We start from the raw sequence: 15,706 nt of genomic DNA, 5'->3' as shown, positions 1-15,706 counted from the left end.
ATATTATTGAAAACTAATTTTAATCTATAGTTATTATAATCACTCTAGATCTTTTAGGCATACATTTAGAAAACGCTGAAATTCGACAAATATATTTTTTTGTAATGAGTAATTTTCCTGATAGTGAGCGTGACTGTATTAAATGCAACTGACGGCTCGGAATATTTACATTATAAATAAGGGCAAGAATACATAAAGAGGGTGGGTGAGGATTCCAGTAGATAAACAGGAATCATGCTTGAGTATACATACAAATTATACTGATCAATAAGTTCATGTTGAGACAAATGACGGCAGATAAAGCGGAAAATAAAATCTAACAATGGAAAAGAGCTTAAACGATTGAATAATAAATATACTCTTTATTACTCGTTATTATTATGATAAGTGTATAAGAAAAACCACCTAATACAGAGCGCTTCAAAAAAATGATTTCGTCTCTACGATAGGTAGGAAAGTGAAAAATAATTGGAGTGTGTTATGTAATATACGATATCCGTATTCAAGATAAAAAGCGTTAAGGAAAAACATATATACTCATATTTAAGGATATTTTATACGGATATGTTTTGGAATATATTTCATCCAATGAATTTGTTTCTGACCCTGGCGCTAGTTAATGGGGGCCTGTTTAACCAATGTGGTTGATCTATGGCCCATCTCATTTGAATCGAAAAGTTCTTTACAATGCTTACATTTAGCACGGTGATAGTGTGTGGGATTACATCTGAAAGGGATACTGTTAGTTTTTTTCATATTTCGACTATTACGTCGTTAAAATATAAACAGTATGTTAGCCAGTTGTCCAAGGAACATAAAAAATGATGATCAGATGCTATATAAAAGAATATATTTAACAGAAGAAAGAGAAATGTACAAGAGTATGCTTCAAGCTCTTTATTTCAGGTACGACCATATCATTAGTAATCTGGTAGGTGCTTTATAGCAACCTAAGAATAGTATTTTCTCAAGTATATGTTAGCCAGATACAGCAGGCCAGCCTCTACTTTTTCTGTTAAGGAAACCAACACGTCTGGAGAATACATTAAACCCTAATTGGTTTTGAATATGTGCTATATGGGCTATAAACCAGATGGAACCTTCGTCTCTACAAAAAGATTTATCGTAAAGTAAGTTGTTACAGATGTAGTTAGAAGAGTAAGATACTTCATACATTACACGAATTAGTTCTGTATTTGTGAAAGCTTGCTAGAAAAGATTCTTGATGAAGCCTATTTCTTTCTAAAGTCTACTTCTGTTCGTAGTCACAACTGTTATTTGGTAGAATTTAATTCAATATCATCTTTTCATAAAAAAATAACTATAGGTTTTACTAGAGGACTCCAAATGTTCCAGAAGAATTTCCATGTGAATGTATTCAAGAAGTTCAGACAGATTTATTATCAGAAGACATGTGATGTTCATTTTAAGTTAGCTCGTATCAGTACATTATGCAAACCCATCTTTTCTAGGGAAGCTTTAAGAAATGATGAGAAGAAAACTAAATATTATACAGGAGTTTTGAAAATTATTGTAGGTTTATTGAAGCCATACATAGTGATTCATTCTCACAGGTAAACAATAAGAAAATTACGTTAAAATCTGGATTGGCAGGGTTAGGATGTAGTTTTGGAATAAAAACATAAACAGAACGGATACACTGAAAAAGTAGCAAAACTCCGGGTCATAATAGCGTTTAACATGTTGTTTGTCGTCCATATTAGTGTTGCGCAGGTCATAGATCTACATTGCACTAGTAGTGTTGAACATTGAACTTTTTTGAGGTTAGATTTATTAACCAGAATCTCAATTGAACTAAACATCATTCAAATTTACACCATAGGGTACAATTGGTAAAACTTGATATTGTTTACTTTGGAAACATCGATTTGAAAATTATGAAGTAATACCAGATGCTGACATAAAGTTATTAATGTAACAAAAATTTCACGAATCCTTTTTTCTAAAAAATCTTAAAGTCTTAATGTGACGTTGAATTCTAACTTCCCATTTATGTCTGTAACATAGATTTTTCCTTAAGATTGTGTGTTTCAAAGTAAAGTAAAATCGCATAAATGGGAAGACCAATGAATCGGAGTTTTCTAGACCTCTACCAAATTATCCATTCGGAAAATGGTTCCTCAACCAATTACGACACTTTCTATCAAAGCGCGGTGGAGCACCATCTTGCATGTACATCTTTACACATCCTATAAAAATATCAATCAAAATGATTGTGTTGCCATTTAACCATTTCGACGATGACGTATTTTTTTTTAATGGTAAAACTCTATATGCATCATTGTGTTGTATCGATTAGATATAGTAAACGATAGGTACTAGCATTTTTAAGAAAAAATAGAATTTTTTGAACTATTGAATTCATTCTACATATCATACTCACTATATATAAGGTCTGATTTTTACAACAAAATTGATTCATTCAAAAAAGAAAGCTTCATACAATTAATAATAAATTGATATCGTATCTTCAATTCTCTTCGTGTTTATAACATCAAGTTTTAAGTGAAACATGCAAAGAATGAAAGTCTGTGCACAAAGAAAAAAAATATGGTAAAACTATAATTTGAGCCCACGTATCACAATTCTAAAGGAGGTACGAATGTAATGGATGAAAAAGTTTTTTACGTTTTCATTGTTTACGCCAAGTGAGCACGAGCTAACAGGTGCATGGAATAGTGGCTTTACTCGATAAGTAGTTTCAGTATTTCATTTATATCGTAACATCGACGTGGTGAATTAGAAAAAAAAAGTATCTTGCGACATTGTGTTGTGTTTTGAGTGACGGTGGAATAAGCAATAGGGTTGAGGAGGGGTGGAATATGGTAAAAGAGTAACAGGGTAAGATGATTCATCATATAATAGAATAAAGTCATAATTTAGATTTTAATTGATATTGAAAAATCTCATCGTATTAGTCGAAATTAAATTTGGGTAATAATGATATTTAATAAGATTAAAGCTTCCATTCTTCACAAAATGTCTAATTGTAATTATATTTATAGAAAAGAATAATTAGACCAAAAATACTCTACATTATTGGTAAATCTTAATACAAAATTATTTTGTGTTATAAATCCGAACTGCAGTATGCTGTGAAGGGTTTTCAATATTTTCAACACTCCAGCTTTCCTCTGTATACACAGAATTAGGAATAGATACACAATATATTAAAAGCTACTTCATCACAAAAATCATCATAAAAAACTGACTGTTTCTAGATTTGTTTTCATAAAAAACTGACTATAACTAGAGATGTTTCTATAAAAAGCTGATTATGACTATGAAAATTTAAATGTTTCTAGATATGTTTCCAAAAAACTGACTGTTTCTGAATCTATTTTTCTAAAAAGTATGTTTTACTAACTAATTTTCGATATATTCGATGTAATTCCCTAAACAAATGACTGTTACTAGATATGTTTTCACGGAAAAATGACTGTTTCTGTATCTATAAAAAGTCTGTCTTTAGATTTGTTTCCCTGGAAAACTTACTAATTTTCAATATGTTTCCATAAATAATTGACTGGTTCTATATTTGTGTTCATAAAAAACTGAGGGTTATTAGATCTATTTCTATAAAAAACTTGGTGTTTCTATATTTGTTTCTATATAAATTGCCTGTTTCTAGAACTATGTTCCTTAAAAAAGCTGTAATCAAATCTTTGACAATATTCAGCTTAAATAAGAAATAAGATCCCTATCCCGCATTAATTCAAATTCAAGCATTCCTCGACATCAGCTTTATTTGGTAATATTTGACCATCTAATAACCATTTGTAAGACCCATATTGGACGTAGAATCCCAAAAAGGTTATAAAACAAGATACTAAACAATAAAGGAAAAATATCTTATGGCGTGTCATAATATATACGTAAGGATCGATTGTGTTTCCTTTTCTTGCAGTGGTACTAGGGATACTTAGTGTTTACAGTTGATCTATAACTCTTTTCGGAGAGTGCAGATTTTGGGATGGTTCTATCTTCCAGGAGTGACACTCTGTAGTTCCATAGTCTCTCACAATGAGGCGGCAATATTCCCCTTAACATTCCTAAATGGTACTTACTAAGGTTGATACAATCAATGGATCTTCTTTGGTACCTATAGTTTCTCAGGAGTATCCTATCTACTTCTTTTTCTAATGTTTTTTTTATTGTCATGTTCAGGGATACGCGTCTCTATTTTTTTACGTACTCATCAAGATCGTCTGCTATTTTCCTCCACTTCAGTGTGTCCCGGAATCCATTTAAGGATAACGTTATCTTTCAATCATTCATTCAACTAGTCCAAGCATTTTCAAACCAACATCTTATGGCATTGGACCTCAGAGCTGAGCTATCGGACAAGTCGGTAATCTCCTGTTTGAGATTATTTCTTAACTAATTGAATTGAACAAATTTTTTTAATTACTATATTTAGAAAATTGTTAGGAATGAGACCATCAAAAATCATGATAGAAATCGAGAACTTTCTCATGATTTGATGTAATGGAAGTTACCATAAATTGGTATAGTTGAAGATAGTGATCGCGTATCAATTCACGTTGAATGGGAAAATCGTACACCCAATATCCACATACGATTAATGAACACGTTGAAGTAATAGATCACAAAACAATTGGTCCTATTTTCACTGAGAAAAATTGAATTGTCCGGGCTCTACATTTAATTTACAAAGATTATTTCAATCTTACAGACAATAACATTATGATAAACAAGATTTGACCACAATAAAACACACTTAGTGTTAGGGTAACAAAAATTCATAAATTTAACAAGATTGGATCGATGAATTTATTCCAATATTTATCTGGATTGGAATATTGATAAAAACTTTTTAATAATTGAGGTTCACTGTGTAAAATAAGTTTAGTTATGAGCTTAACTGTATCGGTGGTTCAATCATAAAACTAATTAACTACATGTCTAGTAAAGATAGTGCTAATTAAATCCCTCTTTTACAAGTGATTTGATTAAAGATTATATACTTATATATGAAATTATTACGGTAAATATTTCTAGAACATTTTATTAAACGGAACAACATAACTGGACGTATCGTTGTAGTTGTGATTTATGAAAAAAACGTAAATTATTCAAAATATTGTGCTCTAGTTGCCAAAGAAACCATACTAGCTCGTTAAGAACATCCGTATAACTATTTTGAAATACATTTGAATATAAATATACGTGTTTACAATGAAATTTTTGATTTTTATCGTTAAGTTTGTATTACACAATATTGTTGATAAAAAAATTTGTATACAATACATTTTACCATACAAGGTTTAACTATCGAATATATGTCGAACACAGGGGAAACTTTCCACTGTACGAATACGAAAATTTTGTTGTTGAAAAATGTTTTTACTAGAAGAATGTATAAATTGCGCAGAAAAAGTAATAATTAATAAGTTGTGATAAAATGAATAAAGAGGGAAAATATTCTACTTATTTTTTAATCGGTCTTATCTATATTATTATTATTAATCATTTTTATTCATTGCACATGTGCAAATTGAGTCCTGTCAATATTTTAATAAATCTTTGAATAATTATTTCGTAAACCAAACTTCAAATCGTAGGATTTATTTCTTTGCGACGCGGTTGTTTCTAAATTGTTTCAGATAGTTTCGCTGTTCTCTGTGTTTAGATGTTTTCTATATTGCTACCATCAAATCCCCGAATTGTTGTTTTTTAGACGGATATGTTTCCATTTGTTTTGTCTTAATTATTTTCTTTGAGGTATTTAATTTAATGCGAAGAATTGTAACTAATAACTGAAGTTGAAGTCCGTACCCGGAGTATGTCTTGGTATTAAGAATAGAAGATTTTTATCAATGATTGATCATAAATATAATCTACTTGATTTCTGTATCGGTTCACAAGTACACTTTAGTGATTGGATGTGGTGTTGGGAATGACGAGTTTATTCTTCTTACAAAACGGTCAATAACATGCTTAAGGTGTACATTGTCTTTGGATCTCCAGCAAGGATAGTTATAGATAGATTAGATATAGAATTCTGCAATATATCTCGCAGCTATCTACTATATCTTTACTTGATGTCGCTGTTGGGCACATATCTGTATAATGTTCAGTTTAACAGGGATTCACATTTAGTTATCTTGATATTTTTCGATGCACGAGTAGGATATCACCAAAGTTTTTTTCGCGATAACCAGCAAAATAAACGGATTTTTCTTTCAATGGTACAAAATGAGCCTGTCGCAATATTTCTACGTTGTTTTTTCCCAGCTGCAGTATTCCTTGAGCATTTCAAGAATCGATTAGGAAATTTTGAAGAAGTGTGGGCTGCTTGAGTATTTCAGTCGCTATATTGTGACATGTCGCCCTTACGCATATATAACCAATTGCACATTTCACATCCGGGACCCGGAAACTGCCTAGCGCTGATTGCTAGCCACGCTGTTTGCCGTATCTGCTCAAAAGGTTCCTGACATTTCATTGAAGTTGTCATGGAAAGAATAATAAGGTATATTGCCTACATCGTCTTACACCGTAGAGCGTCTTTTCGGTTCATCCGCTTTAAGGGCAAAAGGGTGTTTCTGCTTCTACCTTCTAAATCTGGTTTGCAACTTAGGTCGAATCCCTCACTTCGAAATATATCCGTTCTGTGTCTTCTTCACCGATGTGGGTAACTATGGGTGAGAGTAAAGCGTTACACACCGCAATGCTGGATCCTCAACAGAACTTAGCCACCGACACCTGCCGAGTCCAGCTCCGGCTAGAACCACCGTGGTTTCTCTTACACCAGGTTAATACACGTGTATGATTTCAGGATTTTAATGTAGGTGTCTTAAGGTGATTAGTGATCGCATGAACTAAGATATTAGGGATGTAATCGACCATTATTTTTCATTACCAAAAAAAATGAAAAGGGCATCAATCCTAATAGCTTTACTAATTTTTACTCTAATGGTCGTATTAACGAAAAACTAGATCAAAATTTTTGGTTCATTAAAAAAATATTATTATAATCATAATGTATTATAATAAATAGTTTTTGTTTCAGATGTTTTTTATGCCATGGCCAAACCTGATTTGGGAACAAGTTGCAGATGTTTATTATTGGTTTTGGCAATTCTCCTTCACAAATCCATAACAGGTTTGTCGACAATATTATTTTGATGTATCTTAGAATTTATTGTATTCATAATAGACCTTTTTTACCAAACATTATTTTTTGATAAGTACAGTTTGCGCCAAAATATATAAAAGTCACAATTTTGAAATATATCAGTTTGTATTATTCGGTTTTTGAAATCTTTGACTAATTGATATTTTTATTTATTTGGGTTTTTTCTCCTTTAAGATTGAAATAATGTTAAAATGATTAAATAGTCATTTATATTGACATATGACTTTTAGTTACTCTTACTTATACTACAGTGAAAAGATCCGATAATTATAATAAGAATAATCTCTTATATTTGCGGTTGTATTCACGTAATTAATATTTTCATAAACAACTTAAAAATCATAGAATTATTAGAACGAGTATACTCCTTTTGAAGGCCTCTAATTACAAGTACATCTATAATATTAAGTCTGAGAAATAACAAAGATTGTTTACTTCGGACGGTAGTCGCGATCGCTGAAGGATGCCCAATAAAAATCACTGGTCCAAGAGAGAACTATGGTAGGAACTACGGTGTAAGGAGCTGCTTCCGCTTGCTTAAATATTTCCTTTCACCTGTCGGTCACTTTGAACTCTAAGAGGGTGATTTGAGAGAATAAAAAAACCGTTATTACAATTTTATTCAATACTTATTGTTATAAAAAATGATAGTATTAAATTTGAACATACTAAGACTATTTTAAATAACATAAAATTTTGATTGCTACATTTTTTTAGGGGTTATTAAAATCATGAACTGAATTAGTTGAATTTTAGTAATAGTAATAATAATAATAATAGTTATAGTACTAACAAAATGTATTTTATTATTTCATATTTAAATGGAATTGACGGTAATTTTATACTTTCGCGATTCCTCGTTTTTTAGTTCTAGAATATCGAAAAATCATTTCGATGAATTTTTTTTAAATCTTCGCTTTTACGGCGGATTTATGAAAAAAAATATCTCACCTTGAGATTTCATTTAGTTTTATGACTTTGAATGTGATCATAAACGCACTTCTTCGCATTAATCGTTCATAACTTTTTTACAAAGCATCAAACGCAGTTCATTTTTTTTTTGTTAATCTACACAAAAAAAACAACATTTTGGAAAAATAATTGAAAAATGTTTGTTTATTTATTTTTTAGTAAGATACCTCTTTTTTAATGGTGAAAATTCCCAATTTTTCAAAATTAACTTTTAATATTTTAGATTTAGATTACAATAATTATTGTTAAGAATGTTTTTGTACATATACTTAACTTTAATGATTACTTAAGAAAAAAGGGACAAAAACGATTATATGTGAGAAAAGGACAATTTTAAGAGAAATTATTAGATATTATTTTTAATTGTAAAAACATGATGAATCAACATTTTTGTATAATTTTTTTTAATTTGTCCATTTTTCTGTGTAAATTATGGAAAAATGTATAACAACTTTATCGGATTATTTGGAGAAAAGTTATATAATTATACGTGAATGAGTCCATTTTCATGAACATTTAAAGCCGTGAAACCAATTAATTTTTTTTATTCCCTTAATTTTTTTCGTAAATCCGCCGTAAAACGAAGTTTTTAAAAAAGATCACCGAAATCTCGGATGATTTTTCGATTTTCTAGAGCCTAAAAACGAGGGGACCGCGAAGTATAAAATTACCGAATTGATTTGTAGCTTCCGCAATTTTGATGTGCTCAAACACTTCGAACTCCTTTCAAATTGAAAATACTCAAAATGGATTTTTCTATTTTCATTCTGTTTTCCAATGCAAATTAATTGCATGTCTTTTTTTTCCTCCTGTAACTTTAATATACTCTTCTTCTTTTCAGATTTTTGCATTCATATCTCCTATAACATATTTGACATAAAATTTCGGTATCTTATTGACTACTTGTTCCAATTCTTTCTAGAACTTTGCTTTAGTGTCCTCCTCTTTGTCCTCTGAAGGGGCATGCTCATAAACTAATGTGATTTTTTTGTACTTCCAATTGATTTAGGTATATTGAACATGGTCTATCTTATACACCCTCTAAAATCTATAATGTTTGTTTTAAGTTGATTGTTCACTAAAACCAGGGTGTCTAGTAATAATTGAAAATTACATTCCCGTCTTTCTCCTGGTTTTTCCAGTTTCTCACATTTTCCCGGTTGAAATTTCGTGAATTTTGTATATTTTCATGATGATCAATGTTTAATTAATAACATGCAAGTATAATAAAGCAATTTTTTCAATTTAACTAATTCTTGCTCCACTGGTACAAAAGATTTTTGAGAGTCTTCAACGAGGTTTTTCATTTTTGCTTCCAGTTTTTGTCACTGCTTTTCTAGTTTTCTTCTTTCAGTTTCCAGCTAATCTTGTGTTTTTTTTCTCTTTTTGTACTGCGCCATGTCTTGAGTAGGCAGACATCAGTTGCACGTAATGTTCTGGATTTTTGTCAGTCTTTTTGGGATTTCTACAATTCTTGCGAAAGATCAATATGTTCTTATCTTTGACCCCAATAGATTTTTTCAAAACCACTCTTGTTTCATAAAGAGCCGAAATCAGGTCTTCATAAAGAAATGGAATTAGGGGCCAATCACTTTGAAAATTTGTGAGGAATGGCTCTAGTTCTTCGGATAAGGACTGAAAGATTGCTATTTCGGCCAATAGTAGTTTAATATATCCAGAGACTTTTCCGCGGCTTTAAAACTTTTATATGATGGCTTCTGATCAGGGTTGCCAATTTCCGGCCACGGACATCCGAGACACGCAGTATTTATCAAGCCCTTATCTTGTTTACAATTAGACAAGATATCAGTGCAATTTATCTCTAAATTTAAGAACTTCGGGTCTTATCAAATCCACGATTTCTGAACTTCGTTCATTTGAACTGTATATCAGAAAATATCCTCTCGACATAGGCGTTAGAAGCAAGGATTCTCAATATGCAGTACACAATGGTTTTCAGCGCATCCAAATTCGCTTCTTTGGCACTAGCGAGAATTTGACCCGATTTCTCCTGAATTTTCAAAGTTACACTTGTTTTATATAAAACTGGTTTTACAATATGCCGCTAGGGTACGCTACTGAGAAGAGCGCCATTTCGATTTAGTACCAAAGCATCAATTCTCCTGTTACATTTATGAACATAATAATCTTCTATCTCAGTAGTGATTCCCTTTTTGTTTTATTTCTCGTATTGCTAATTTATCAAGTTTGTATTTTCGTATTTCATTGATAAAGTGTTTTATGACTACCGTTCTTATTTTATTTTGTCTTTGTTTTCGTTTAATGCCGGGTTTCATGGGCACTTACTTATCTGCAATAATTCTGTTTCACTTTCCTTCTCTTCCTCCGCTTCCCATCTCTATTTTCCTTCTTCTATGTATATTTTCCTGGACCTAATTTACTTTTTTTTGCCCCCTTTTTCCTTTACTCTCATTCTGGTCTTAATTTCTTTTTCTTTCTTCGAATAGTCATCTTGGATGAACAATGTTTCTTCTGTTCTAAATCTTGATTTTGGTTTTTTGGGCATTAAATTTCCTTTCTTTTCTTGGTTTGCCAATTTACTAAGCACGTTCTTTATTTATAATATTTTCCAGGAAGATTTCGATTGCATTTCGTAGTTTTTTGTTCTTCAGTGGTTCCAGTTTAGTGACCAAATCAGTTATTTTTTTATTTTATCATTTTCTTCCTCAGTTGCTTCATTTCTTCTTTGTACTACCTTTGTTCTTCTCATGTTTTCTTCATCTCTTCGTCATGTTTATCATGTCGCTGACCTCTAAATTTTTCACTTTTTTGAAAATTTCTTTTTCGACACCATACTCTTCCTCCCTGCTACTCTCTCTTTCTGTCGTTCCTGTTTTGGGCATATTTGTCAATAAAAGATTTTATCTACGAGGCATATTTTTTAAGTAATACCGTTTTGGGACTCTTCATTCTTCTTCTTCATTGTGTACGTTGTTTACTGAGTGTTTAAGATGCCTCCGACAATCGTGAGTCCCGCCGATTGTGAAGTACGGGCTGTTATACGATTTCTTAGTGCTAAAGGCGTAAAACCGATCGATATTCATTGTGAGATCTGTGAAGTTTACGGACAAAATATTATGAGTGATGGAATGGTAAGGAAATGGGTGAGTGCAGGGTATCGTTTTGCTGCATGACAATGCCCGTCCACATATGGCTAATCGAATCAAAGATCTCACCAAATCTTTTCAATGGGAAACTCTAGATCATCCTCCCTACAGCCCTGATCTGGCGCCCAGCGACTACCATTTGTTCCTACACTTGAAGAAACACCTCGGCGGTCAGCGTCTTCAAGACGATAACGAAGTCAAAACAGTTGTGATGTACAGTGGTTAACAAGTCAGGTTGCAGAATTTTATGAGCAGGGTATTCAAAAACCGGTGCCACGTTATGACAAGTGCCTCAATATTCACGGAAATTATGTAGAAAAGTGGATTAAGGTACAGGCTTTCATGTAAAAATAAAATTATTGCGATATTTATGCACTTCTTTTTTTAATTCCAAAACGGTACTTACTTAAAAAATATGCCTCGTATATACAACGCAAAAAGTTCTAAAGCCAGTCAACCCGTCGGACACTTTTATAAGTGATATTTAGCTTCGTTAATTATTGTTCTTTGTGTCATTATACCCATGGAAAAATTTTTAGTACATTGTAATTCTTATACAAAAACGAGCAGAAATCAACTCGGACTTTTGGATTGGATTGGAGACAGAACTCCTTGAAAAGTAATTCTGTTTCTAATATGATTTAAATTATTCTGTTTAATAATACAAAACTAATAATAATTGACGTATTGAAAGAAAACGATGCTTGAAAATATCAGTTTTATATGTTTCTATTTTACAGACCATAGAATCGAAAACACCTCTATTGTCACTGTATATTCTTCGTGTTTTATTGGAAACCAATACTAATCATTTATACCAGGGGTGGCCAAGACATTGAACGCGAAGATATTTTATGTAGTCCGCGTGAAGTGAATAGGATGGTGAATTTTCGTTGGTAAATTTTCATTTTATGAATATTGGTTTTAAGCTCTTTTTGGAAAATTAGATAACTTACAATTTTTTCTTGTTACGAAAATAAATATATGGACATTACGTTACGTTAATTTATCTCTGCCATTTGTAGATCGCCTTCGATTTTTTAAATGTGGAGTAGACCAATTCTGTGTATTGTACTTCTATTTCCAACTATTGTGTTTCAATCCCAGATAAGTACGTAGCCACGGCATCCCTACATCTTTTTCCGGGCCAGCTAATATATAATACTAATATTTGATTTTACTATATGTCCTACCCACCTTATTCAATTTTTTTAGAAATAATAAATTTGAATAATAATTGAATGCTTATCTATGTATGTCCCATTGTTTGAGGACCTAGATTTAGCATTTTATGTAGGGTTATTTCTAGTGACTTTATTATTTATTAATATATAATTTCTCGAGCATTTATCACCTACAAGTTAATTGACAGTAAGAAAAAATATTCTTTTACGAGTAACTCATCGGTATTCATATGTCCACTTTGAAGAGCAGATGTAATCTGTCTTGTCTTGTAATTTTTTATCTCCACACTGACATGTTTGCAAAAAAAATGGGTTGTATTCGATTTTTCTACGGTTACCATTTGATGTCTTCAGCTCATCGAAAAAATGTAATTTATATCTTGTAGCTGTCCCATTTTTCCTCTTTTTTTCATATCTTCGACGATTACATTATTTCAAATCTTTTTGGTTCTTAAAATAAGCGTGTCTTAATCGGAGATCGGGGACAAATATATAAGGGATATTTTTCATGAATGAATATTTCTATGAAAATTTCATCACCCTGATAAACAATCTAGTATCAAGGGGCTAAAACGATTTTCTTAGTACGATTATTTCTATTCGTCTTATTTGCATGCAAATAATGTTATAAAGCGTGTCAGTGAAGTATTTAACATTATTACTTGCTTCAAACTACTTAAAATATATAGTCTAGTTCTTAAGTTCTCAAATAACAGGATGTGTTTACATCAAAGAAAGTAATAATACGAAGAAAGCTCAACAATCACTGTCTATAACGGTTGAAGTAGAAGTATTGATACAACAGGTTTCTAGTTCAGAATCAGAACGAATGAAATTACAATAAAAGAAATATTTACATCAAATAATGGTCATGAGGCTTTTCTAGTCATTATCAACTCGTTAAATTTTCACATAGATTTTAATTTTGGATACTTCAGTGTGATTCCGCAACATATATTGGTTATTTTGCTTAAAAAATAATTCGTGTTGTCTTCACAAGTACAAACACATGACTGTTTATAACTTCTACACAAATGTTTATAATTCCTAAAACATTTATGTATTTTTTTCGTTTATCTGTCTCATTTACTGAAATTGTTTCATTTTCCCTTTTAATTGAATGTTTCTAATCTCATAAAAGCAGAGAATATTCCTTTGTTCGCGTATTATGGCACAGTAATCACTTCTGATTTTTATATTCTAATATTTTTGAGGAAATTTTTATCCACCTCCCACTCCATTCGAAAAATTCAGTATTCGAATTCTTCCTCCAACTATCTACACTCCAGATTAATTTATAACCTCCGGAAGCGATAATCGGCTTCAGTTGAGTACTTAAATAATTTGTATATATTAAAGATAACATTGAGACTTATCTATGGAAATCCGCGATGGTTGCAGCCCTCAACTGGATTCCAAAATGTTGGAGTTGTATTTGTTGCTTGTGATGTTACACCGGTTGAATTTCAGGTTGTGGTTCAGAGAGTATAAAGAATAATATCGCCACAAATGTACTAAAATTTACTTTAATTGATTCTGGAGTGTAGATAGGTAGAGAAAGAATTCGAATATATTCCGAGGTTTTATTGAATTTCTCGAATGGAGTGGGAGGTCGATAAAAAGGAAGAAAAGTAATTTGTTATGTTGAATTTTTAATCTCAACACAGTGTAGAATAAAAAAGTGAAATGAAGACTTTGATGTATCTAATTTTTATGTCAATTGTACGTTATTGCTAACAATTATTACTATTGTGATTTCAGACATTGAGAACATCCGGTGAAAACAAAAATAAAAACAGGAATGAATTAAAATTCACACACAAAGTGAGAGTTTTATACGAGCACACCTTTAAATGAATGCTTGCTTGCAGTTCTAAACTTTTTATTCCAATTCTAATTTGAAAGTAATACTAATAAATTTTAAATTAAGCTGAATTGAAATCATATTAAAAGTGTTATTTTCATGCATGTCATTACGTTGATATTGAAACCTGCTAATATAAGTGAATACCTACGAAGGTGGTTCGATAAGTACTCAGCCTACAAAATAATAACGAAACTTCTGGCTATTTATTTTAAACACACTTTTGGTTACGTTAGGTTAGGTGTTTGAAACTGTCTTCTGGTCTCGATTCTACCCTACTTTGAGCGATCAGATTTAATTTAAACCTAGCACACTTTTCAAAAACCGAAGACAATGCCATAATTGGATCAAAATATTCGATTCGATAAATTTTTTCGAGATACAACAATTAACAGATATGTACGTATTAAAAACGATTTCATTCAAATACAGTTTAAAATACTGAGAAATACGCTTTTTGAGTTATCTATACTAAAAAGTAAAAAATAAGTTATTGTTTAGAAAAACTAAAAAAAATTAGCAATAATGAAAACTCTGTGTTTAAAAATAGAATTAGTGAAAAATTATAACCAGTGGCATCGAGTCCTAGATTTCGACATCACCATTTTGAGTGAGTTAGGTAAATAGGGAAATGAAGAATAAAGGAAAGTGAGTAATTTTCGACAACGAGAAAATAATTAGGAGAATTCGGAATAAAAATCGAAATAACTGTTTAGGGATAGTTAAATATGTATATGTTAAAGTAGCCCCATCATCAAAAATCATTGCTAATTTATTCTTAATATCCTCCGGAATAATTACGTTTTGTGAAATATTATATTCCTCATATCCAATTTATTTCATGGGTTTGATGAGACTCCACATAAAGTATAGATGATGCAGTCTTTTAGAATATACGTAAATATTTTCAAATCTCAATCCGTTCGGGTGATCAATTGATGATTAAACCTCGTACCGCAATAATGCACCGTACTTGTTAATTTTATGTTCATAAGAAAAATCATGGTCAATCAAAGGTGAAGAGATATGATGGTTACCACTGTGAGGAAAAGGTTTGGTCAATACATAAATTACCATTTGCGTTACATCCATCTAATTATCGCTACTTGGGTCCGGGAACTAGGTTATCTTAAAGATTAGCCAGAATCGATCAACCGATTAGACGAATATGCGAGGGACCATAATGTAGCATACTTCAAGAGTAATAATTCAGCCGACAGACACGCTGCTAATCAAATTTTAGAAAACAGGGCTTGGGAACCAGGTCCAAGGACTCAAATATAGATGGAAAGGTAGCTGCTGGATTTACAACAAATATTATGAAAGGCAAACGTAATATGAGGGTAGGTCTGAGGCGAAAAAAGGTAAAATAAAA

The 15,706-nt window shown here is 31.4% G+C and overlaps 1 protein-coding gene across 1 annotated transcript in view; it reads left to right on the top strand.

Moving 5' to 3' along the window:
- Window positions 1-2,718: 2,718 nt before the first annotated feature.
- The window catches only part of LOC130899438 (cadherin EGF LAG seven-pass G-type receptor 2), a 32,995-nt gene continuing 20,007 nt past the window's right edge, over window positions 2,719-15,706 (top strand). Inside the window, exons 1-2 of the mRNA XM_057809372.1 lie at window positions 2,719-2,862; window positions 7,058-7,150. Coding sequence (XP_057665355.1) covers window positions 7,072-7,150 — 79 coding nt within the window. The 5' untranslated portion in view covers window positions 2,719-2,862; window positions 7,058-7,071. The remainder of the gene's footprint in view (window positions 2,863-7,057; window positions 7,151-15,706) is intronic.

This window comes from Diorhabda carinulata, chromosome 11 (genome assembly GCF_026250575.1).
Source record: "Diorhabda carinulata isolate Delta chromosome 11, icDioCari1.1, whole genome shotgun sequence".
Taxonomy (NCBI): Eukaryota; Metazoa; Arthropoda; class Insecta; order Coleoptera; family Chrysomelidae; genus Diorhabda; species Diorhabda carinulata.
The sequence above is the reverse complement of the archived record's forward strand: the minus strand, read 5'-3'. Positions and strand labels throughout refer to the sequence as shown.